Here is a 24,905-nt window from a genome sequence, read left to right as displayed (position 1 = left end):
CTGTGCCTACAAAGATTCTTTTTTCTGGTCCTCAAATCAAAATAATCTTATACATGAAATCAGAATAGCACAGATTTTAATAGCACAGGCTCTGTGATCAGAACACCTAATTTCAAATACTGACTTCCAGTTGGTAAATAGTTTGATTTCTCTGCGCTTCAATTTACAACAAAGTTACACTGTGCTAATGACAGTGCCTGTTTCATAGAGCTGTTCTGAGAATCAAAATAATTCACATAAAAGCCTTTTGAAACACTACTTGGAAAGTCATGAATAATCAGTAAAAGGTGGTATGATTAAAAACATCAAAAGCGATACAAGTAACCTATTAATTCTTTATTGGGAGAGCCCAGTGTTTCCCCTAAAGAAATTTATCAGAGCATATACTGTGTTACAGAAAACTAGATCTTTCTAAGCTTGATATTTAGTCCTGATAAAATGTGAGCGCACCTGGAAATTAATGACAACTCATTGAACTTCCTGTTCCTGTGCTCCTGACATTAGTCTTAATGCACGTTTGGTATGCTTATGGCTTCTTCCTCTTCTTCTCTTCAAGATAGAAATCACTACATTAAAAAGGCTACAGAGTTAAGTGACATTGTTTTTCAGATCAGAATCTCAAGTCACGTGAAAACCATTAGAAGTATTCAGAGAATTTGCTGGATAGTCTCCCTTTACCTCTTGAGATCCTCTCGGCCCCACCCTGTGTCTTGGGAGGCAGAACTCAAATAACCAGCATTATTTGGGGAAACTTGCCGCTGGCTTCCAGTTAATTTAGCTATTGGGAGGTCCTAGCAGTGATCAAAGGTTGAAATGAGACAGTGGTCAAGGTATTCAGTCCCTGGGTCTTCCCTACCATGACATGGTTTGGCAAAGGAAAGGCTGTAAGTTCGGTATCTTAGGCCATGTCCCCTATCAAACAAGTCATGGAGTTCAAACACCCTCCCCTTAACTCCTCAGGCCTAGGGGTGATAACAGTATCCCAATGCATATCTCACCACCTTTTTTGGGTCCATTAATCCTTCCCCCAACAGTGCCCTTATTCAATGCCCTTAGATCACTCCCTGAATATGCCATTTGTTTTCTTCTGTTACAGAGACCAATGATTGATGCAGGGAGACACTGAAACAAAAGGGAACATTGCAATTTTGCAGATTGTTGAGATTTGCAAACTATGCATTACTAAGACATGACCTTTGGCCATAAGGACAAATGGCCAATATGTGAATGGTGATTAAAGTACCAAGTTTCTTAATACCAATGCTATAGTCACAGGATGTGACAGAAATGGCCACCTATCCACTAAATAACTCATGCTTCCCATTTAGAGTAACATTGCCATAAAAATTTCCCTGGCCAGGCAAAAATCACATTTATCGGGCCCAGCTTTTTAGATCCAAACACAAGCATTACATTAGTGGATGTGGATGTGCTACATGTAGGTTATGGCTTTTCGAGCAGATGTGGATTTGCCATCTTCTCTTTCCCTTTCCAAGGGACTCCGGTGTCTCACGAGATAGAAGGAGCCTGGGTCCCCCTTGGAAGAAATTGACCCACTAACCAGGGTTACTCAAGCTAAATTGTTATGTGAGCAAGAAATAATCTTTAGTGTGCTTTCTGAAACTCGCTTGTCACTACATTACCCTAACTACTACAGCAGGTAAATTGATTTTAGAGATGAAATCCCTCCCTAGCTTTTTTATTTTAAGGATACACAGTGATCCACAGCTCCTTACATCCTGGTTTGTCCCAGGTGAGCGAACCCTGGCTCTTTGCTCCCTAGGTCATCCAAATGCTTCCTACACCAAATATAAGGGTGCTGTTTGGACTTCTATTCTTTTCATCTTGACAATAACCTAGTGCTGTCACCTTCAACATCTGCTGTGCTTTCGAAACCAGAGCAATAATCTATTCTACCATCGGCCGTTTCAAGTTCAGGTTCTTTCTCATTTCCTTCTTTAACAAGTTTTACTTTGGCTTCAACTTCACAAACTTCTACTTTCTAGATGAAGATGCACCGATTCTATTCCTTAAACCTAAACATAGTTTCCCACCGGTGTGAGAAGTAGTCAATTTCAATTCTTTCACCCGCCTGCTCCTGCCACAAAAGGAGATATTTTGCCTCGGCTTCTCCTGGAGACTGCCTTACCTATCGAAGCATCTCAGACATGCAGGAAGAAGGGACATACAACTCACTCCAGTGGGATAATCCAACACCAAACCCTTACCAGAAACATCTGTCTTCCACCAAATGTTCAGGTAACCAGTTCTGATTATTTAGTCCAAGACTTTGCAGTTTACATTTTGTTTCCTGGCCTACGATGAGCCCAAGGTGATTTTTCTAATGAGATTACTCATGTATGCATCTGATAATGTGCATGATACGCTAATGTTAAAAATGAAGTGATATGGGAGAGTAAGTAAAGGTGAGAAACAAAAAGAGCAATGGCTACGACAAATACGTAACCTATGACAAAAAAGTAACCCTTTTCCCTCTCTCTCGCTGGAAAGACAACGAATTCCCAAATTTGGAAGATACATGAAAGAAATCATGTATTTTTTTATTAGTTTGGTTCCTGCATAAAATACCCTGAAAATCACCTGACAAATACTAGGAAATAAAGAGAAAACATGGGTTGAAAACCTGGCAAAATCTTATCAGTCTGGAGCTGTCTGCTCCAGTGATCAGTGCTGGTATTATTATTTAACATTTGTATTAGCTTCTTATTATTTTGATAATAGATTAACATGGACCGAGGGGTTTAATACAAGACAAATTTGTTATCTTACAGTTCTGAAGGTCAGAAGTCCAAAATTGGTTTCATTGGGCAAGGCGTTGGCAAGGGTGCGTTCCTTTAAGGGGTTCTGGGGGAGAATACATCTCATTGTGTCTTCTAGTTTCTAGAGCGGCATTTCTTGCTTTCCTTGGCTCATGGTCTTTTCCTCCATTTTCAAAGCCAGTAGCATTATGTTTTCAAGTGTTTTTCTGCTTCCATTGTCATATAGCACCCCGACTCCCGACCTCCCACTTATAAAGTCCCAGATTAAACAGGATAAAGTCCCCATCCCAAGATCCTTCACTTAGTTTAAAGTCTCTTTTACCACAAAAGGTAATATTTACAGGTTCCAGGGAGTAAGACATGGGCATTTGGGGCAGTGGCATTATTCAGCCTACCACATAATCCAAACAAAGATAACTTTTAATTCTTTCTGGTTAGTGTTAAGAATATAGCAAATCATACATTCTTCATTTTTCCTTCCTGAATAGATGCAAAATTACCTGGAAAAAAAATGTCCCTCATCCAAAATTGTATGTTTTAAAAGAAATATCTGTGGGGGTGCCTGGGTGGCTCAATTAGTTAAGTGTCTGACTCTTCATTTCAGCTCAGGTCACGATCTCCCGGTCCATGAGTTTGAGCCCCGTGCCAGGCTCTGTGCTGATGGCTCAGACCTTGGAGCCTGCTTGGGATTCTGTGTCTCCTCTTTCCGCCCCTTCGCGATTCATGCTCCGTTTCTGTCTCTCTCTCTCTCTCAAAAATAAATACACATTAAAAAGAATTATTTTTTTTATTAAAAAAAATTTTTTTACATTTATTTATATTTGAGAGAGAGATAGAGACAGCACAAGCCGGGGAGGGGCAGAGAGAGAGAAGGAGACACAGAGTCTGAACAGGCTCCAGGTTCCGAGCTGTGAGCACAGAGCCTGACGCGGGGCTCGAACTCACAAACTGTGAGATCATGACCTGAGCCGAAGTCAGACGCTTAACCGACTGAGCCACCCAGGCGCCCCCCCTCCCGCCCCAATTTTTTTTAATAAAAGAAATATCTTTGAACCAATCTTGTTCAAGTGGCACTGGAGAGAGATGAGGATGTTTGCTTTCAAAAATGAAGGCTTACTACCCGGTTTGCTCTAAAAGATTGCTGGAAGAGAAAACTAGAAAACTAGGTAGTAAGATTGTGGCATCATATACCGTTAAGAGAAGTATGTTGTTTAACCTATTGGATTTGACATTTTTCCAAATCTAACTTGCACTTCCAAAAGTTCAGAGTGCTTTTTTCCTGTTACCACAGTCCCCAGGGCTTCAGGGATTCTCTAGTAAGAATGCAAATTCTTTCTTTCACTCGGTCTGCTCTTAGCCCATGTCTTTCGTCTACTTTCTCTAACTCAGTATCATTGGCCCTATTCCTTGCTCAGGAACATGGTGTCTTCTGGTGGTGATTTCATGTATTTTCTGCGCGGGCTCAGTAACAACCTCTGTTTTCCTGGGCATCAAGTGTAAGTACAAAAGGGTATCTTCTAAATAATCTCTCTGTATACATACTACATATACTTTACATATAATTATGCATTATAAAAATACATATGTACATATACGCTGCATGTAGCTTTATAGACAATTCTATATATCATTATAAATAAATATCATAGTTTATAAATAGATAAACCAATCAATGAGAAACCTGTAAATGCATATAAGTGATGTAAAATAATGGCTTACTAATTTAAGTTATGGGGCATTTATGTAACTCTCTAAGCACTGGGATGCTACTGATAACTTTTAATGCTCATCTGCACGAGTTAATTGTTTAACTCAATTCTAATGCCATAGTCTCTTTGGGGAAAATAATGCAAATAATGACTTATGATTCAATTTGTGACTTTTATTAGTATGCCAAAGGATGCAATTTGAAAGATCTCAGTATAATGCTCTTTCTTTTCTAAATATGCATGTATTCTAAATTTAACTTTATGCAGATTATGTTAGTAAGAGCTTTTCACTTTACATGAGGCAAAGTACAAGATAGTAAGCTTAATGCAATCTGAACACTTTATTTGGGCCATAATTAATCACATTTCTTTAGTCCAAATTTTAAGACATGTTTTCGTATCTGGCTAGTGAAATTTTTATAAAATATAATAATTAAAGAGCTGCAGATTACAAAAAACAAACAAAAAAACAACCAACAACTTGGATTATCACTCATGCTAGCACTAGGAAGTATATATAGAAAGACAGAGATAAAGTTTATTGTCCAGATAATTCCTCCTTTTCATATGCTCTGGAAAAACATTTCTCTATCTAGCAGACATTAGCTGGTGAGAATTATGAGTTCTAGAATGAAGAAGAGACAGGTTCAGATTTGCTTCCACAAAGTACAAGAAACTTGATCTTGTTCATGTTAGCCATGAACTTATTTTCCTGATTGTTCTTAGAAAATTGTTTTAAGAATTACTAGAAGTTCAATAAGTAATTGTTGCCTTGTCTATCACCTCAAAAGAAATTTCACAACAAATGTTAGCACTGCGAAAGAGTTCCTTATCTCACCGTCTACTCTCTGGGTATCATATAAAAACGTTATTTAAATCAAACGCAAGTCTATTTTTTTTTAGGAAACTCACACTTAAATGTATATTTCTCAAACAGACACACTGGAAATAGATTGAGGAGTTGAAAGAGAACTAACAGATAAGTAAATTAACCTCTAATATTTCAGTTTCTTCTGTAAAACCTGGGCACTTTGAATGGAATATTGTCTAGCTCCATTCTGACGACAGTACAAGCATTCATGCACAGAGTGACACTGGAAGGATACAAAAGTAACTAAAAATGGGGTCAGGAAAGTAAGATAGACGGTGACAACATCAGTGATTGCTGCTTGTTGTTTTTTTAATGCCGTAATCCCATGGATGTAGTCTGTATGAAACAATTTTTTTTTTAAACTCCCAAAACAAAAAATATGGGAAGAAAATACTCCCATGAGGATAAAGGAAAGCTAGCTAGAAAATAAAGTATTTAAAACTTTCAGTAATTTCTGCAAAATGCTTACAACTACAAGTTTTGGCTTTTTTTGCATTAATAGCTACAAATACCTACTTTTAAAACTTATAAATATCACTATACAAATGTAAAATATTTTTACTAGTGGCTTTTCTTCACATATAGTGGCTTTTATTTTTTTGCTACCAATATTGCCATTGGCCAAGATCATCTTTTACACTCTCAAAACATTCTTAGGGCTTTTATTAAGTAAAAGCCAGTTACAGAAACAAGAGTTGTGCTAAACAAGAAGTGGTTTGTTGACCTCAGACTTTCTTAACTTATTGCTGTCCTTCTAGTTATAGATTATTTTATAGCCAGTATATTTTGAGTTGTAAAAATCATGTTTAATGTCTAATAATTATCTCATCTTAATCATGTTCCACTTAATAAAGAATGTTAAATATTCTCTCCATGAAAATTTTCACTGTAAGAAAAAGGCCAATATTAATATTTAAATTATTATATAATATATAATTTAATATACATATTAGAAACAGGGACATGTTTCTGACAAAGAGTAATGAATGAAATCTATATCCTGTTTAAAAATGAAAGTAATGCATGGGTTAATTACAAATTTTTCTTGTATACCATTAAAAATGCATCCATATATATCTGACAGTAAAATGACTGGTAAAATTAATCATGTAGGTTGATATAAAAGGATACACTGTAGTAATTTAAAGAGGTCTTCTAGAACTGTTGCTATTAACATGGAGATATGGTTACACAATAGTTCCCATGAAATAAGCAGATTTAAAAGTCACTTATGGAAAAATACAGTTTTATAAAAATTATATGTAAAATAGATGGGGTTTTACATGCATATGTGGAAAAAAGTTTTAGTAGATATAAACTAAATGCTAACAACTGCTATTTGAATGGCGGGTTTAAATGTAAGGAGAAGCAGTTTCTTGCTTTCTTCCTACTATTTTGTATTTTCTATTTTTTTCTACCAAATGATTTATGCTAATTTCTATTTTGAAAGCTCTGTAGTGCAAAATATTTTCTAAAACATCAAATTTTTTCATTTGTTTTTACTCTTCTTTTTCATTTTCTTAATTCATCCATTAAGTATATCATACAACATTGTATAATTACAAGATACTTTTATTTGGGGGGCTTTAAAAACATTTGTCTTATATTCCCCCAAATAAATATAGTGTTTAATCTTTATTCCTCACTTGTCGCAAATTGATTACAAGCCCAACACTGTATTTTGCTTCCCATTTGGGGGGGAACAAAAGAGAAGTTTCATTTCCCTTTCTCCAGTTTTATTACAGTTTTATACAGTACAACCTTTTCAGATGGTAATAAACACAGCAGCAATAACCTCAAGAATATGGTTAATCTAAAAAGAGTTCATCGAAATTTAAACTTCTGGAATAATACTTCAAATTCCTAAAAAAAATATTATTCTCAATCTCTAAACGTGCCAGATTATTGATAGAATAAAATAAGTAACATCACTGTCCTACTCCCCACTCTGGTTATATCTAGCCTTTTGCTAAGAAGGAACATAATCCAAGCCACTAGCAGCCTAGGTTACTTGAACCACCAATGGACAAGGCATAAACCATCCATTGTATATCTAGTCCCTAGCTCTTGAGCAAAATATAGAAAAGAGGGTAAGCATCCTAGACCATATTGAGAAAGATTAGCATATGCGTAATAACAGACCCCAAAGTAGAAAAGATAGTTCGATAAAAGTAGTATTATTTTAAGACCTATTGGATGAATGTTTTCCCAAACTGATCAAAAACATTAAGCCACGTGTTTCAAGAAATTCAAGAAACGGCACAAAGAAAAGCAATATCCATGTGAAGAAAACTATTTAATAGACTAGGAATAGATGAGTACTTTATAATATGATTTTAAAAAAGAATTGACCTAAAAAGCCAGTCAGACTTAGAAGGAAAGAACGGCAACAAAAAATAATATAAAAGTAATGTGAAAATGGGAGAAAGGCAGGCTCTGCCGAATATTGAAACAAAATTATAAATATAAAATAATGAAGGCTGTGTGGTTCATTCCGCCGAAAAGCAGGCGGATTGAATGTTACTAAAATAATAGAAATATATTATTCCTATTATTCTATCCTTTCAGCTACAGATGGCAAGTAAAAGAGGATGGGGAGGACAGGCACGTGGCAGGCTCAATCGGTTAAGCATCTGACTTCGGCTAAGATCATTATTTCATGGTTTGTGAGTTCAGGGACCCACAAGGAACTCCGTACTGATGGTGCAGAGCCTGCTTGGGATCCTCTCTTTCTCTCTCTCTCTTAGTCCCTCCCCCACTTATGCATGCAGCACTCTCTCTCTCTCTCAAAATAAATAAACTTAAAAAAAAAAACAAGACAATGGGGAAGGGTTTCATTCAGTAAAGGATATGAGACCACACACAATGTAGCCATCTGGGGGTGAAACGCTGAAGTCATACCTTACAAATTCCAACAAAATAAATTCCAGCTACCAAATATGGAAAAATGAACTATACTTATAAAAGTATAATCTCAAGTGTAAATTTTTTCCAAAAATGACTCAAGAAACAAAACAGATGAACGTAGGGGAATAGAAGGAAACAATAAGGTAAAAACAGAGAGGGAGACAAACCACAAGAGACCCTCAAATACAGGGGACAAACTGAGAATTGCTGAGGGGGTGGTGGGTGGGGGGATGGGCTAAATGGGTGATGGGCATTAGGAGGGCACTTGTTGGGATAGGCACTGACTACCAAAGGTAGATGATGAATCGCCAGATTCAACTCCTGACACCGTTGTTACCGTATATGTTAACTACCTCGGATTTAAACAAAATCAAAAATTTTAAAAAGCATCTGACGTACATGGGGCAAACTACCACAAGCAAAGTCAAAAGACACACTGGGACAGTGTAACTGCAGCTCATATCAGGGAAAAGATCAGTTTACCAAAGTACAAGTGCACTAGCAGAACCCGTTAAACGAGATTGATTTGCCGAAGAGTCACACGGCCCAAAATGCCAGGGCTGACAAATGTACAGTTTACCATAAGAAAAGGGTACAATTTAACGACCACATTAAAGTAAGGATATGTATTACAATGAAGGATCCGGACAGGCCAGGTACGAACAGGTGTCTTGTCCTCCCTCTGTGACTATCCTTTCGGAACACAGTTCTTCTCTTCAGTCAGGAACCACCAATGTATACACAGAATACTTTGGTACCAGGGCACACCAAATAGAGTCTTGCGTGGGAATTTTTATATTTTGCTGACCGCATAGGCATACTTCTGTAAGGTAACCAGCTTCAACAGCAGACCCTGCTCAGGACCTCCTTGTAACCAGGGGCAAATCATCGGTCATATGGCATCAGTAAAGAATGCCGACAAGCTAGTATAATCTGGCCCCAACATCCTCAGACTGATGATTGCAAAGCGACACTATTAATCAGTATGTCTCATACCTCGTCCAGAGGTCGGTACCAGGCAGAAACTTTAGAGACACTGTCAGGCTGATCCCAGGCCTGTTTGAACGAATTCTCAGCACAATAAGCACCTCATATAAAACAGTCAAGGAAAGAGTAGAAACTCAATGAGAAAAATTATAGTTAATTATGTATGTAATATATATTATATATTATATATAATTATACACTTCATAGAAAAGCAAATACAAATGACATTTATATGTACGAGAAAAAGTTTCGACACCAAAGTAAAAAAGGAAATGCAAAGTCAAATGATACTGAGATACCATGTGCAACAGCATATATGGAGGGTAATTTGGAGATATGTAATACAACTTAAATGTACATAAACTTTGACCAAGCAACTTATCTTAAAAATATGCTTGCATATGTGTGAAATTATGTATGACTAAGGTTCTTTATTACAGTATTTATTTCTGGAATGCCAAAAGATTACAAACAGTCTAAAAGTCAATAGAAAATGTCTAACATAAATCATGATATATCCAGACAATGGAATTCGATGAGAAAGCTATTTATATACTGATATGGAATTATGTCCAAAATATACTTTATAATTACCTTTCCTTAAAGTTTACTTATTTATTTTGAGACAGAGACAGCATGATTGAAGGAGTGGCAGAGAGAGAGAGAGAGAGAGAGAGAGAGAGAGAGAGAGAGAATCCCAAGCAGGCTCCTTACTGCCAACACAGAGCCTGATGCAAGGCTCAGTTTCATGAACCAGGAGATCATGACCTGAGCTGAAACCAAGTCAGACACTCAACTGACTGAGCCACCCAGGTGCCCCCCAAATATATTTTAAGTGGTAAAATAAAAGGTGAAAAATAAACAGATTGCTACCGTCCAAACAAAGGGAAGAGAGGGCATTTTATATGCATTTGTTTATAAAATTCAAGCAAACATATGTGGAAGAGTAAAAAAGAAATTGGTAAAGCTGACTGCTCTTGGGGAGTGAAGTCAGGTGCATGGGGAGACTGGGTGGTAAAGTGGCTTTTTGCTCTGTCTCCTTTGAAGTTTTTGATTCTTGAACAGTGTAAATTGTAAACAAAAACTTAATGCGAATTAAAGGCCCAAAGATCATCAGTAACTTGCAGCTGTACTTAGTCTGTATGGAAAAACTAGTTTGCAATAATTTGTTAGTATTTTTTATTAAGAATGATTGTTATTGTTTGAAGTGTTCCAGGTGTCCACTATTGCAATGAAGCAACAAGAAAAACTCATCCATCAGGAGAGAACAATGTGGAATTTCACACGATGGCAAAAAAACCATAACCTTCAGATGAAATACTGTCAAACCTTGATGCAAAACTCCTTCGTTTCAGGTAATTGATATCAAATCAGTTTCCACTGTGCAGATACAAATGGAGGCACCAATCCCTTAAAAGAAAAAGTGACATACATTTTACTCTCAGCAGAACTACAGTCAGAGCTTTAAATTAGGAGGGACATAATTTTGATCCACACTTCAGTTCAATCTTATTTATATATTTCCATAGAATGTGGGAAACACTGAGGTCCCATGAAATGCAGATTTAAAAAGCATATAGTCAAATTTCAAAGGGAAATGTGTAGGATTAGATCAGATTTTTTTTTAAGCAGCATTTGATGTTTTACCCAATCACTCCAATTTGTAAGTACATCTTTAATTATAGTTCTAAATTCTCCAATATATTTAGTTGAGACATTGCTTTAGATTCAAATTTAGATATCCCTTTGGGCAGAAAAATCATTTTAGAAATCAGAGTATTTATCACAAAAATTATAACAATGCAGTGTTCAACTCTTTTTAAGTATTCTATGAAATTATTTCAGTTTTATCTTTTACATCTCTTACAAGCATTTCTTTTCAAATAGGCTCCACACCTAACATGAGGCTTGAACTCACAACCCTGAAATCAAGAGTCACACTCTACCGACTGAGCCAACCAAGCCGCTCCCCTCTTAAAAGCATTTAAACCTAAAACAGCCTATTTCTATTTGTTTTGTAGTTTGTCAAATATTCTATGGTTACCTAATTGGCATTAATTATCCTTGGAGTGAATACCATTTAAAGAATCACCGGGGCGCCTGGGTGGCGCAGTCGGTTAAGCGTCCGACTTCAGCCAGGTCACGATCTCGCGGTCCGTGAGTTCGAGCCCCGCGTCGGGCTCTGGGCTGATGGCTCGGAGCCTGGAGCCTGTTTCCGATTCTGTGTCTCCCTCTCTCTCTGCCCCTCCCCCGTTCATGCTCTGTCTCTCTCTGTCCCAAAAACTAAATAAAAAACGTTGAAAAAAAAAAAATAAAATAAAATAAAGAATCACCAATGAGAGAGATCAAAAACCTACTATAGCTCCTTCTGACTAAAATGTAGTCAAATAAATGTTTACAGAATCACTGTGTGCCCCACAGTGTTTTTAAATACATCAAGCTTTTGCAAGCATGAGTCGGGCCCACATCTGAGCCACCAACCTTGAGACAATGACAATATCCATTTTGGAGACCTACAAATCTAACATGTCCTCCAACCTTTCAGCTGCCATTGTCAATGCCACTCAGGCTATAACTTTAACAATAGACAAGACACTGATCAGCATAGATTCTAAATGAAGGATAATGAAAAGCTTTAAAAAACTCAACATTGGATCCATGGAAACTGATAATGAACTATTTGTGACCCTCAGTAGAAGTCCTCTGTCTAGAAACTAGAGTTCTGGAAATGCCAGTGTCTTTCCCTCTATAAAACTGTACAAGAAACGGTCAAATTCTTGCTTTTCGGTTCTCCTTTTATACTCTTGAGCACACTTTTTTTGTGAATACATTCTTTAAGACAGGGTTCATAAAACCGATTAAACAATATGGCTTACTTGTTAGTTATATCCAAGTTCTGAAATAAGCTTATTGGTCACTTATGTTTTTCTTCAATTTTCCTCACTCACGTTTTTCTAAAATCATTCCTCAAAGTAGAATGAACTGTTTGTTCTCTCCCTTACATATGAAACACGTTCATGTTTAACTCTCAGAATTTAAACATCAACTTGAAACTTATTACTCAGCTTGCCTAATGGTCCAGTATATTTCCAATTAGATTGGACCAGTGAGGTTAACAGACATGAAACAATAAGCAAACAAATGAAGACATAAATGATGTCAACCTAAAGAAGGGAAATATTTATAAAAATAGAATAATCAGCTCACTTATTATAGAAGAGGAACAATTTGGGGAAAGACATTCCAAAGCTGATTTTAAGTTTAAGAGAGAGACAGAGAGAGAGAGAGAGAGAATCCCAAGCAGGCTCAGCACTGTCAGCTTGAAGCTTGATGTGGGGCTCAAACCCACGAATGTGAGATCACAACCTGAGCCGAAACCAAGAGTTGGTCGCTTAACCAGCTGAGCCACCCAGGCCCCCCAAAGTTAATTTTATCTTAAACTAGTTCCTACAGACCTATTGTAGTTGGAAATAATTATATAAATCTCACTACGGTAAGTACTGCCTCATACGAACCATTTGGTTAAAAGTGCAGTTTCATTGGGGGTGAGACAAGGGGCTCCTTTGGGGAGATGTGCTACTGATATTTTTCTGATAAATTTAACAAAGTATGTTTATATTCAAAGCCCATAACTGCAGCCCTTGTCCAAACAACTGGATTCAGAATGGTGGAAGTTGTTACCATGTCTTTGAAAACTGGAAAATCTGGCACACCAGTAAAGAGGACTGTTTGAAGGAGGGCTCTAATCTTCTACAAATAGACAGTAAAGAGGAAATGGTAAACACTATCTCGTGGTTTCCTATCATTCTGAAAATACCCTGATACGTTAAAAGAAAGGACTGATTCTAATAAGACAGGATTCCTTAATATTCTACAAAAGTAGTAAATTTGTTGTACGTAATAAAGGTTTCAAAGAGACGAAGTGGGAATTGCCAAAGTTTGTTTTCCCTTTAATTAGACAAACAAAACAAAAGCAGGAAGCTATCCAGAAATCAACGAGAATATGTTAGCTGTATGTCCTTTGTTAATCAAAAAGGCGAGGCGGTAAAGAAAATACTATTTTATGACTTGTTGATCCACTCCAAGATGTACGTATATTACAGTTGTGTACGGTTCAGAGTCATCATTTTCAATGCTGTAGGGAAGTATAACCACCAATCACAACTCTGTAATTACCAAGGAAAAGCGAAGTATAAAAAGGGAAGTGACGTCATGAAATGGAGAGGTCTATGAAAATAAGCATTTGCTAAATGAAATGTTTAGTCTGTTTTACTACCATCTTAACAAGTAGTGTTTGCCTGAAGTCATTTTACATATGTATGGAAATATGTATGAAGTAGAATACAGAGTTAACACATTTCTGACCTTATTAAAAATGTATGCTTGCTATACTCAACGATTAGCTAACGTTCAATTTTCCAAGAATAATGAGAAACGTAACAGAAACCCATGGGGGAGGGGAAGGAAAAAAAAAAAAAAAAAGAGGTTAGAGTGGGAGAGAGCCAAAGCATAAGAGACTGTTAAAAACTGAGAACAAACTGAGGGTTGATGGGGGGTGGGAGGGAGGGCAGGGTGGGTGATGGGTATTGAGGAGAGCACCTTTTGGGATGAGCACTGGGTGTTGTATGGAAACCAATTTGACAGTAAATTTCACATATTAAAAAATTAAAAAAAGAAAAATAAATAAATAAATTCTACTACTGAAAAAAAAAGAATAATGAAAACAAGAAAAAAAATAAAAATAAATAAAAACATAAACACAGTGCATAAAAAAAAAAAAAGAATAATGAGAGAACAATTTAACGATATGTTAAGGACACGCAGTAAACCAAGACAACTTGAACTCACTACAATTATAGGCTTCCACTATTTTTTCTGTGCAAATTTGGTGACAAAAGCTAGTCATGTTTTTTCTAACAGAATACCCCTACAGTTAAGTTGCCTCTGGAATCTTCTAAATTATTTCTCGTATTGAAGCATACTGGGAAAGAATGATCTATGTGGTCTAGATGTCAAGGATAGTTCTACTTTTCCTGATTAGTATCACACCTTGTTTTGACATGTATTAACTGCCAAACTCGGAATCTGTTAAGATTATTTTATTACCAGATGCTTATTTTCCTTATAGTCCTTAAGACCCCATCTATCGTACAATAAAAACAAATCTACGAAATGTATCCCTTCTTTTAAAACCATCTCTCTTATTCTTTCTCAATTTCCATCTAGGCAAAATGTCACACTTTATATTCCATCATAGTTTGTTGCTGTTTTCCCCCTAGTTCACTGTTGAGGTCTTGTTTCTTCTAGGACTTTATCACTGGCCGCCTGAGGAAGATCAAAAGTGGCTATGATTACTGGGTGGGACTGTCTCAGGACGGTCTCAGCAGATCGTGGCTTTGGCAAGATGGCTCTGCTCCTCCCCCTGACCTGTAAGTGTCTGAGGGAATTGTTACAAGAAAAATTAGAAACCTGAGGGAATTCAGACGTTCCTTTTATTTTATACCTCAGAGTTTTTCCAGAAGACAGAACCAGCAATGATAGCTTCACAGGCTTTTTATTGGAACCAAAGCTGAGGTCATTGAAGGGTAGCTTCATGGCTTCCAAGTTTTCCTCCTTCTCAGTCCTGCTGCCATCACCCGTAGCACATTCACATCAAAATTGGAGACACTGCATGAACAACATTTATCAGTATCATGACATTTCCTGTGGATCATTTAATGGCTAGAGTACTAAAGGAAAGACATTATGGTGATTATTAAGCGATTTCCATATTCAGGTTTTTAGATAGAACTAGGGAGATTGGTGAACAGGATTAGGTGCCTTAGTATTTTGAGAGTTAAGAGTCGGGAGAGAAATCTTAAGCTAGAGCCAACTTTTCTGTCTCTATTTCTTTTAATGTGAGGCTTTTTGCTATTGTAGTAGCATATTTTTATTGAGGGAAAACAGCTCTGTTACTGAAGAAAGAGGGTGCCATAGGAGGATACCATATTAAAACAAAACAAAGAGCTACCCACCTCTCGTTAGGTACCCACAAGACCATCACTGTCAGCCCCGTGCCTAAAGTCAGATTCACTGACTTTGCCTCCCCAGGTCACCAGTAAAGACACTCCAATCAACTAACCAGCTTTGCGGATATCTCAAGGACAAGTCCCTGTCTTCCGCTAACTGCAGCATTTGGAAATATTTTATCTGTGAGAAGTATGCATTATGATCCTCTACCTGAACAAAATTGCACTTGAAGAGATCTATTGCAAAAGTGTGTTGATCAGGCCATTGGAAAACCTGCCACAAAATTCCAAAGGGCAAGTGAAGTATGCCTATGTGTGGGCTATGAAACTACCTACCTGGGAGGTAGGTATCAAAACCTATCTCTGCATTTACACTTGGCAATTTCCTTCAATGCTTTCCAGACCTTCATTTGATATTGTGTAAATTGCCAAGAATAAAAGTGACTTTGAGCTACTGAGGACAAAATCCCGAAACGCTGAGAACAAACTGAAGAAAAAATATGTTCTTGTGCTTTTGTTTCCCCCTAATCTAGAGTGACTGTAAACTCCACACAAAAATCTATAAGCCCCTGGGGGGATGATGCGTTTCTAGCTGGCTGATTTTTTTTTATATATAAATAAATAAATGTAAGCTTTTAAAATCTCTGCCTGCCAGATCTTTCTTTGCATGTTTTCTAGGCTTCCAGGCATTCCACTATTGAATCTGCAGGAGAGTAGGACAGAGATATGGATTTTCATATTAGAAAGAAGACAGACAGCTATCTGCTGCCTGTAAGACAATACCCTTTTAGGATTGGAGAATTCTACTGGACGCTTGCATTACGAGCACTTTATATAAGTAGAAGGAGTAGTTAGGCCGTCAGTACCAGTGCATCTCCAGTAAAGGACAGCTGTGAACTTCCTTCTTTCCTCTCTCTGACTGTCTTTAGTACTCACAAATCAAAGGACTCAGGCTGGGACTCTCAAGGTTAACACTCCAGCATTTTTTTTTTTTTTTAAATTTCAATTCCAGTATAGTTAATATACACTGTAGTATTAATTTCCGGTCATGATTCACCAATTCCATACGTCACCCTGTGTTCATCATGATAAGTGCATTCCTTAATCCGCATCATCTATTTAACACCCCCCCCCCCTACTTCCCCTCTGGTAACCATCAGTCTCCTGTCAGTAGTTAAGAGTCTGTTTCTTGGCTTGTCTCTTTTTTTCCCCCTTTGCTCACTTGCTTTGTTTCTTAAATTCCATATATAAGTGAAATTACATAGTATTTGTCTTGCTCTGACTTTCTTATTTCACTTAGCATTGTACTCTCTAGCTCCATCCATGTCATTGCAAATGACAAGATTTCATTCCTTTTAATGGCTGAATAATATTCCATTATGTGTGTGTGTGTGTGTGTGTGCGTGTGTATGTGTACCACATCTTTATCCATTCATTAATCGATGGATACTTGGGCTGCTTCCATATCTTGTCTATTATAAATAATGCTGCTATAAGCATAGGGGTGCATGTATCCCTTTGAATTAGTGTTTTGTATTTTGGGGGTAAATACCTAGTAGCATGATTACTGGATCATAGGCTAGTTCTATTTTTAACTTTTTGAGGAACCTCCATACTGTTTTCCAAAGTGGCTGCACCAGTGTGCATTCCCACCAACAATGCAAGAAGGTTCCTTTTGTTCCATATCCTTGCCAACATTTATTGTTTCTTGTGCTTTTGATTTAAGCCATTCTGATAGGTGTAAGGTGACATCTCATGGCAGTTTTGATTTGCATTTCCATGATGACGAGTGATGTTGAGCATCTTTTCATGTCTGCTGGCCATCTGGATGTCTTTTTTGGAGAAGTAACATTCCACTGTAACTGCATCTCTCTGTGCCTCAATTTCTTCATCGTAAAATAGTAATAGGACTTATTTCAAAATATTATTTGAGAATTAAATTATTAATGTATGTTAATTGCTGAAACTATTGCCTTTCCTAGAGTTTGACACTCTATCAGTGCTCATTATTATTATCTGGAGTAAATTACTAGTCATCTGTAGGCATCAACTTTATTAATGTAGTCCAGATAAACATGACCCTTTTTCTTGCTCAGGTTACAGGAATATTGAGAAGCTAAAGTATTTTCACAAGGACTAGCTGAGCTACATTAGATTCTCATCTCTCTTTACAATAAAGATACCGCTTAAATAAAGTGAAACAAAGTAAATCCACTGAGGCTAGTGGAAATAACTTCAATGAACCTAGAAGTCTATTGTAAAAGGTGACCTCTGAAGGATAAGGTCCTTTAAGGATGGGAAGAGCATGTTTTCATGTTTTGTTTTGTTTTGACTTTTTTAATGTTTATTTATTTTTTTGGGTGGGGTGAGGGACAGAGAGAGAGGGAGACAAGAAGCAAGCTCCAGGCTCTAAGCCTCTCCAGGGAGAGGGAAGCAAGCTCCAGGCTCTAAGCTGTCATCACAGAGTCGACGTGGGGCTTGAACTCACAAACTGTGAGATCATATCTGAGCCGAAGTTGGACTGAGCCACGCAGGCGCCCCTATTTTGTTTTTTTAATTTACCCTTGACCTGGAGTTTAAACGGTGGGCTTTTCAATAACAGGGATTTTTCTCTAATTTTCTGCTGAACCTGGAAAAGGAAAATAGCACAGAAAACACAGTGTAAGTTGAGTCCTGTGTTTGGTTTCACAGCTGACAGCTGGCGGTTGAATATAATAACCTGGAATAAACGAGAAACAATAACAATTTGACCGTCTCAAGATTCTTCAGAGTATTGTCATGGAACTATGTTTACAGAAAGGACAGGAAGCATTTAATAACTCTGTTAAGAAAAAGTACAATGAAGCCAAAGGCAAACATCCTTCAGCTGATGTCATTCCATCAATATGTGATGCATAATTTACAAGCCAGAATCTTATCTACAGTGCAGCTGGCATAGGACCCTACAAATTTCCTCAGTGGCAATACTGCTTTACACATAGATATTACGGGTGGAAATTTTTTTTTTCTTGCAGATTGCTTTTGGCCCAGAATGTCAAGGTCTTTTTCCAGGCACTGGTAAGGGACTGGGCCTTGGCACAGAGATAACAAGTTTTATATGTTGGTCTCACCAATACTCAATTGGATATCTTTCATCCATCTCATTGAAATCCAAGTTAGCTTTAAGAAAAAGGAGGAAAGGAAACACAAAACCCTGTCCTATAAATGTAAAGAAGATTTGTTACAAGCTATGGTTAAAGTACATTAAGCGTATAAAAAGGAAAACATTAGAATAGTAACGTTGATAGAATAATAATATTACCAGATCCTAAAAACTTATTCATACAACGAACCTTGTAAAAAAGTTATGTACACTGTAAATAAAATAACGATGGTTTTTGCATCCTGCGAAAATGACAAGAATCCCTTTACAAAGTAGTTGATTGAGGAGGGCACCTGTTGGGATGACCACTGGGTGTTGTGTGGAAACCAGTGTGACAATAAATTTCATATTAAAAATAAATAAATAAATAAATAAATAAATAACAAATAACAAATATTAAGGCCAAACCCAAGGCAATCTACTAGAGTCTTCTACTTATTTCATAAGCGCTTATGTCTCCAATGTAAAAGCTCCCCTTACACTTCTCACTCTTCCTGCTGTTACAGGGCTCATGATCTGTTTCCTGTTGATAAGTTTTAAAAGCGGTTCAATATCCTCAGGAAAAGAAATAACTCATTGTGTACCCTAGGGAACTCAGATCTACCAGGAAAGGCTATGTTCCTCATTTGACTTTTCCTGAAATTTCTTCAGAATTAACTAACCACACAAAAGCCTGGAAGAGAAAAAGTTTTCACGAGCCAAAAATTAATTCACGCGGTGCTGCTTTTTCTGATTATCCATGGAAACATGTCTTAGCAAATCACATTTCCAAGTTCACGTCATGATTATTTCCTTTTTTTTGGGGGGGGGGAAAAAGAGAGAAAGAGGATTCCAAGCAGGCTCCACTCTCAGCGGGGAGCCTGATGCGGGACTCGATCTCATGAACCATGAGATAGTGACCTGAGCTAAAATCGAGAGTCTGATGCTTAACCATCTAAGCCACCCAAGAGCCCCTATTTCCTATTCTTAAGTATTTAAAAAAATGGGGAGACAATGTTGTGCCCTACTATATTTCTGTTCTTTCAAAATATCTGCTCATATTGTGATCAGTGTCGCAAGTTGTGTGATACAGATGATGGGACCGAGGGCAAATATGGAGACAAATAGGGTTAAGAATAGCAAGAATGTCAAATAAATGCTATTTTTTCCCTCTTCACTATCTACAGTGACACTTTCCCTTAGGTTGCAGATTTGAAGGGAGAACACTTTTCAACACCCACTTTCCAGGCAGCTAGTCTCTTTAAAGCAATGGCATTTAAAGAGACACTTGTCATTCAACCCTGACCTAGACTGCAGTTATGTAGGATGCCAGGGGTCCAAACGATGTGTCCCATGTCCCTGTTTTACAACTTAGTCCACAAAATAATTTGACTTTCTCATATTAACCATGTTTTCTTCCTGTGGTCACAAAACTTAAATAACACTTAATTGCTTAACTAAAGTCCTAAACCACATTTCTTGTTATGTGCCTATTTTATTAATTGCATTCATTAAGTATCTGCACTCATCATAAAAAACATTTGGTAATCTCCACATCTTCCTAATGTAAGTGCCTCTCGATAATTTACTAAAGAATACAGATATCCAAAAAGGGTTGCTTATGCTTTTTTGTGGTCCCTTATGTAAAAAAAAAAATAGGGGTGCCTGGATGGCTCAGTCAGTTGAGTGTCCGACTCTTGGTTTCTGCTCAGGTCATGATCTCATGGTTCATGGGATCCAGCCCTGCTGAGAGCACAAAGCCTGCTTGGGATCCTCTCCCAAGGATCCTTCCTGTCTCTCTGCATCACTCCTGCTCACAGTGTCCCTGTCAAAATAGATAAATAAACTTTAAAAGAAAACACTAAATCCTTTTTTTACGTGTTGTTAATGTCGTTTACATTTCATATTGCAATTTAGATTGTAAAACTAATTTCATATTTACCCCAGTTCAGCCAACAACAGCACCACGAGAAAATTACAAACATTTCCACTTCATACTTAATGAAATAAAACTTCATGAGGTAAAGTGATTTGCCCAATAATGAATCAGTATAGGGGATCTAAAACATCTCATTTTATGGCCACAGGTGCAATTATTTTTGCACAACACAATAAATCAAGACAAAGTTTGTTCAACGCTGAAGACATTTCCTGACGAATCGACAGAAAATTGAAAAGAAAATTAACTCATAAGTAAGCAATCCACAAGTAGTGATTGCTAAGTAATGCAGTCTTATGAAAATGAATACAGAAATATTCTCTTTATCATGATTGCTAACTTAATATTTTACCATGAGATAGATGCTTACTGAAAATAAAACTAAAACACCCCAGTTTCCACTGCTGACAAATAAAGATTTATAATAGATGATCCTTTCTAGCATGAAAGACTTAGAATTGATTTTTCCATAAACCAACAGTCAGTGGTTGTGATGGTGTTATTTACCATGACCCCTGTTATGATTGTGCATATTGGCTTCCTGAGAAAGGAATGCTTACACAACGAACCAGTGATGTGTGCAAATGTCACTCTCTTCCCCTTTCCAGGACCTGACTGGATAACTCAACCTATTAAAATTTCCCTGACTTATCTTTAGCCCTGTGTTGATGATCAGCTTGCCTCAAAAGATTTCATCTCAGGAAAGTGCTAAAACCACCTTCTTGAAATCAGTGTGCCTCTCAAAGACTTATCTTCTTCCAGTGATCAAATAATTAGTACTCTTGTACAGTGCCTACAAACTCTCTGTAAGGCACAAACAACCAAAACACAGGTTGCTATCATAGTTTGAAGAACATCTCCACGCTGAAAATTTCCCCAAATCACAAATCTATTCTCAAATCACATACATTTCACATTATTTACATTTATTATTATTAAATCTTCAGTACCTGAAAGGCATAAGCATGGATCAAATGGAAGAAAATAGGAACTGATTAAAGACTCACATGATTAGATTCACATAAAGAGACTGACATTTGCTCTGGTCTTCAATCTCTCTGAAGGGAGGATCGGGGCAGTAACTGGGGTACAAAACTGAGCTGAGAATATTTCTTTCTTGGAAGAAATTCCTCAGGAAAGGAGATAATTGTTGGAGTCTTAAGTGAACATGGGGAGGTATGTTCATAAGAAGTTAAGATTCTAATAAAGAGAGTTATCCCAGTGGGAAGCAAGCCCTAGACATGGCAGATGGGGGCTTTATTGAGAGAGTAGGAAGGGAAAAGTATGGACTGAAGCAAACAGAAACAGAAAGAATTAGTTCTGTATTTAAGAACGTTGTATAGAAAATGACTGCTAATTTCTCATGGTCTACTTGACCTTTGGAGTAAAGAATGTTACACACCTTTATTTCCTCTACTTCAGTAAGTTTCTCACTTCTCCAAATATTAAGGAAGACATGGAAAAAGGCAGATGATATTAGATGATGAGAAGGAAGAACGCTGGAAAGCATCTCTAGGTCAAGAAGGTAGATTACAACTTTACGATAGTCTGCGACTGGTGGGTGGTATGCAGATAGGACTTCTTTGTGACTCATGAACATTTGCATGAACCCAAGCTCAGAAATGCTGGCGATCTTGAGCAGGAAACAGGAAAGTGTTTCTTGTACCTGTCAGAGAAACTGCCTTTCCTCCTTTTTTCCCATTTTCCAATGTCTCGAATATCCTTTGCAATGACCTTGCTTGGCTCAAATCATTTTGATGCTTTGTTGTACAAACATGGCTCCAATAAGAGAAAAAAAGGAACTGAAACCAAATTATTACAGGTGCCCATAAAGAAATTGACTTTTGTTCTGATCTTCAATTTCCCTGAAGGGAGCTTGACATCACCTTTATGGCGGAAGAGTCAATCACCTCCACGTAATGGCTCAGAGAGGCTAATGGAGACTCTCAAGCTTTACTGCTGCAGCCTTTCTTTCACACGCACACCGCCTCAACTCTTTGCAGTCCTTTGAGAAAGCCTTTCCATTGAGGATGGTCACACAGTCCCTGCTTCTTAGGCTGGTGAAATCTATTATAATCTCCAACCTTGAAGAAAGGAAAAAAAAAAAAAAAAGAAGAAGAATTGAATCATAGTTTACTTCTAAAATGAAACGTTAAGTACCCAGAGAGTACATAGGGAGTATTCTTCACTTGACAAAATTGTGGAATAGAAACGCAGAATGAATTTACTGCAAAGACGGGGTCACCAAGCTCTTACTTTCAGCCCCTCAATTTCCATACTCATTCTTAGAAGCATCCATTCATCTAAAGCAGCAAAAGGTGTTTCTAATTAAAACTAGGAGGCATGCTACAATCCATCAAATTTATCATATGATTTTACCACCATCTGAGAAATCATCTGCGACTCAGTTTAATTAACTGTAAAATTAAAAAAAAAATGATTACACTGATTACGTCCTACCTCCTGGGAGAAGATATACTGTACAATATAGAGAGAAGAAAGGTATCTGTCCGAATGTGGCTTTAAACTGTAATATATTTGGGGATAGGTATTACATTTACCTGTTTCAAAAGATACCATGACAATCCTATCTAAGTGCTCACATAAGTAAAAGTAATTTTTGATAATATTACTCTTACAACGTCAGCAAATCTAGTCTCAGAAACTGTACTTTTAAAGATGTGCTCCCCTGGGTGTTGTATAGAAACCCATTTGACAATAAATTTCACATTAAAAAAAATAATTAATTAAATTAAATGAAAAATAAAATTAATTAAATAAATAAATATGCGCTCCCTATTACACTACCCAGAAAGCCAAGAAATCTGAGGTCTTATATTGTCTCCGGGTATTGATAACTCCAAGGGACTTCAGGCCCTGAGATAAACACTCTGAAAGCATCCAGACGGGGAACTGCCCCCACTGTTTCACTAACAGTTTGTAGGTCTCCTTCACAGGTTTATAAGCCATTGAAAAGCAAGCACTATGTTTTATTTTTGAACATCTTGGTCCATCCTCTTACAAACTCCGCACCCAGTGCGAAGCAGATATTCGACTAATGCTGATTGAACCCAATTGTTGGACCCTGTGACGCAAGCAAACCCTCTCTATTAAATGCTTTTCCCACAAAATGTTCTGAAGGCTTACAGTTCAGAGGAGTACGGGGTTCCATCGGTCCATAGCCACGCCTGTCCGCTGCCATTGCGGGATAGCCCTGTCCAATAAGAGTAGAAAAACTCAGAGTAGCTCTGAGGCATGGCAAACTCCTGTGAAAGGCACACAAGAAAATCTTTAGCTTTAGAGATGTTACACCCTATACACACAGAGATGTGTAGGGCCAGCCAACACTTTTAATATAAGAACAACACATGAGTCCTGCCCCACATAGGTGATAGTGCCCTTAAGAGAAAAAGTGTCTGCGGGGAGGTCAGTTTGGCCAAGTTAAAGAATTGATCTTGTCTTAATAATTATGGAATGTATACTGATATTCTGAAACCATGAATCGCATCAACCAAGATTTATAAACGACCCATTATTTGCAAGTCACAAATACTAAGGTTTATATAAAAAAATGAGAGGCAGATTTACAAAGAGATGGGGAGTAATTCTGGGAAATGGAAGAATATGGAAGGACAAGTGTAAACATGGGAAAAATAACCTTTATACAGGGACTGACCCAGAAGGAGAAAAGACTAATGAATATAATTTAATGCAAAAAGATGTAAGAGAAAATCTGGAAGGATGATTTATGTCTCAGACAAGGAAGGGCAGAGAAATTTTTCATGTGTGTGTCTATTTATATTTTTGTATAGTATTTATATATACATATATACTCATATATATAATTTCTTCCCTAATATCTATATTGAAAATTTTTTATTTTTTTTAACATTTATTTATTATTGAGAAACAGAGAGAGACAGAGCATGAGCATGGGAAGGGGCAGAGAGGGAGACACAGAATCTGAAGCAGGCTCCAGGCTCTGAGCCGTCAGCACAGAGCCCAATGTGGGGCTCAAACTCACAAATCGCAAGATCATGACCTGAGCCAAAGTCAGACGCTCAACCAACTGAGCTACCCAGGCGCCCCTATACTGAAATGTTTTTAAGTTATTCACTTCCTTCTATCTAGTCTCACTCTTGATAACATAGAAATTATATAAATTTGTGATAATTATCCATTTTTATGTCCTTCTTTTCCACCATATTATGAGTTCCTTAAGGACACACACATTTTTTTATGTCTTCAACCCTTCAGTTAGTTAATGGCACATGTTTGTTCAAGAAAAGATTATTGGCAGTGTAAAACTATTATTGATAGTGTGAAACTATCACTAAGTAATAGTCATCGAGTAGGCCTATCGAAAGAAGTGTAGTTGAAATACTTCCGACTGAAGAGTAGATCCCTCAAATTAAAAGTTCTGAATATAAATCACATGGAAATGATTTAAATATATACAAGGATATGAAGCATGAGAGAAAATCACTGTATAACTTCCCTACCATTATATATAACGCAGTTCAATTATATACCTGAGTCCTCAGTATGTATGAGAGGTGGGGGAAACAAAGGGAATAAGAAAA

General features: G+C 37.2%; 2 protein-coding genes and 1 long non-coding RNA gene across 9 annotated transcripts in view; 1 reads left to right on the top strand and 2 right to left on the bottom strand.

Annotated features, from left to right (window-relative positions):
- Positions 1-1,969: 1,969 nt before the first annotated feature.
- CLEC9A (C-type lectin domain containing 9A) lies at positions 1,970-15,907 on the top strand. Its single transcript, XM_058743702.1, has 6 exons — positions 1,970-2,259; positions 4,196-4,276; positions 10,463-10,609; positions 12,880-13,031; positions 14,562-14,683; positions 15,345-15,907. The coding sequence occupies exons 1-6, from the start codon at positions 2,169-2,171 to the stop codon at positions 15,463-15,465; spliced, it is 714 nt and encodes a 237-aa protein (XP_058599685.1). The 5' UTR covers positions 1,970-2,168; the 3' UTR covers positions 15,466-15,907.
- Positions 4,642-24,905, bottom strand: part of LOC131520022 (uncharacterized) — a 141,231-nt gene continuing 120,967 nt past the window's right edge. The window contains exon 2 of the long non-coding RNA XR_009265907.1: positions 4,642-10,022. This is a non-coding gene — a long non-coding RNA (uncharacterized LOC131520022). The remainder of the gene's footprint in view (positions 10,023-24,905) is intronic.
- Positions 4,812-24,905, bottom strand: part of CLEC1A (C-type lectin domain family 1 member A) — a 39,390-nt gene continuing 19,296 nt past the window's right edge. For 2 of the 7 annotated variants that reach the window (XM_058743699.1, XM_058743701.1), the window contains 2 exons: positions 23,470-23,588; positions 19,215-22,406 (listed from right to left, as the gene is read on the bottom strand). In XM_058743699.1, the coding sequence (XP_058599682.1) occupies positions 22,256-22,406; positions 23,470-23,588 (270 nt within the window). In that variant the 3' untranslated portion in view covers positions 19,215-22,255. Of the gene's footprint in view, positions 10,665-14,757; positions 14,922-17,683; positions 17,982-19,214; positions 22,407-23,469; positions 23,589-24,905 lie in introns of those variants that run through there. The other 5 variants (XR_009265906.1, XR_009265905.1, XR_009265903.1 and 2 more) reach the window with 5 other exon arrangements.

The sequence above is a fragment of the Neofelis nebulosa genome, chromosome 8 (genome assembly GCF_028018385.1).
Source record: "Neofelis nebulosa isolate mNeoNeb1 chromosome 8, mNeoNeb1.pri, whole genome shotgun sequence".
In the NCBI taxonomy this organism is placed as follows: Eukaryota; Metazoa; Chordata; class Mammalia; order Carnivora; family Felidae; genus Neofelis; species Neofelis nebulosa.
Note: the sequence above shows the minus strand (reverse complement) of the source record. Positions and strands in the feature narration are given on the sequence as shown.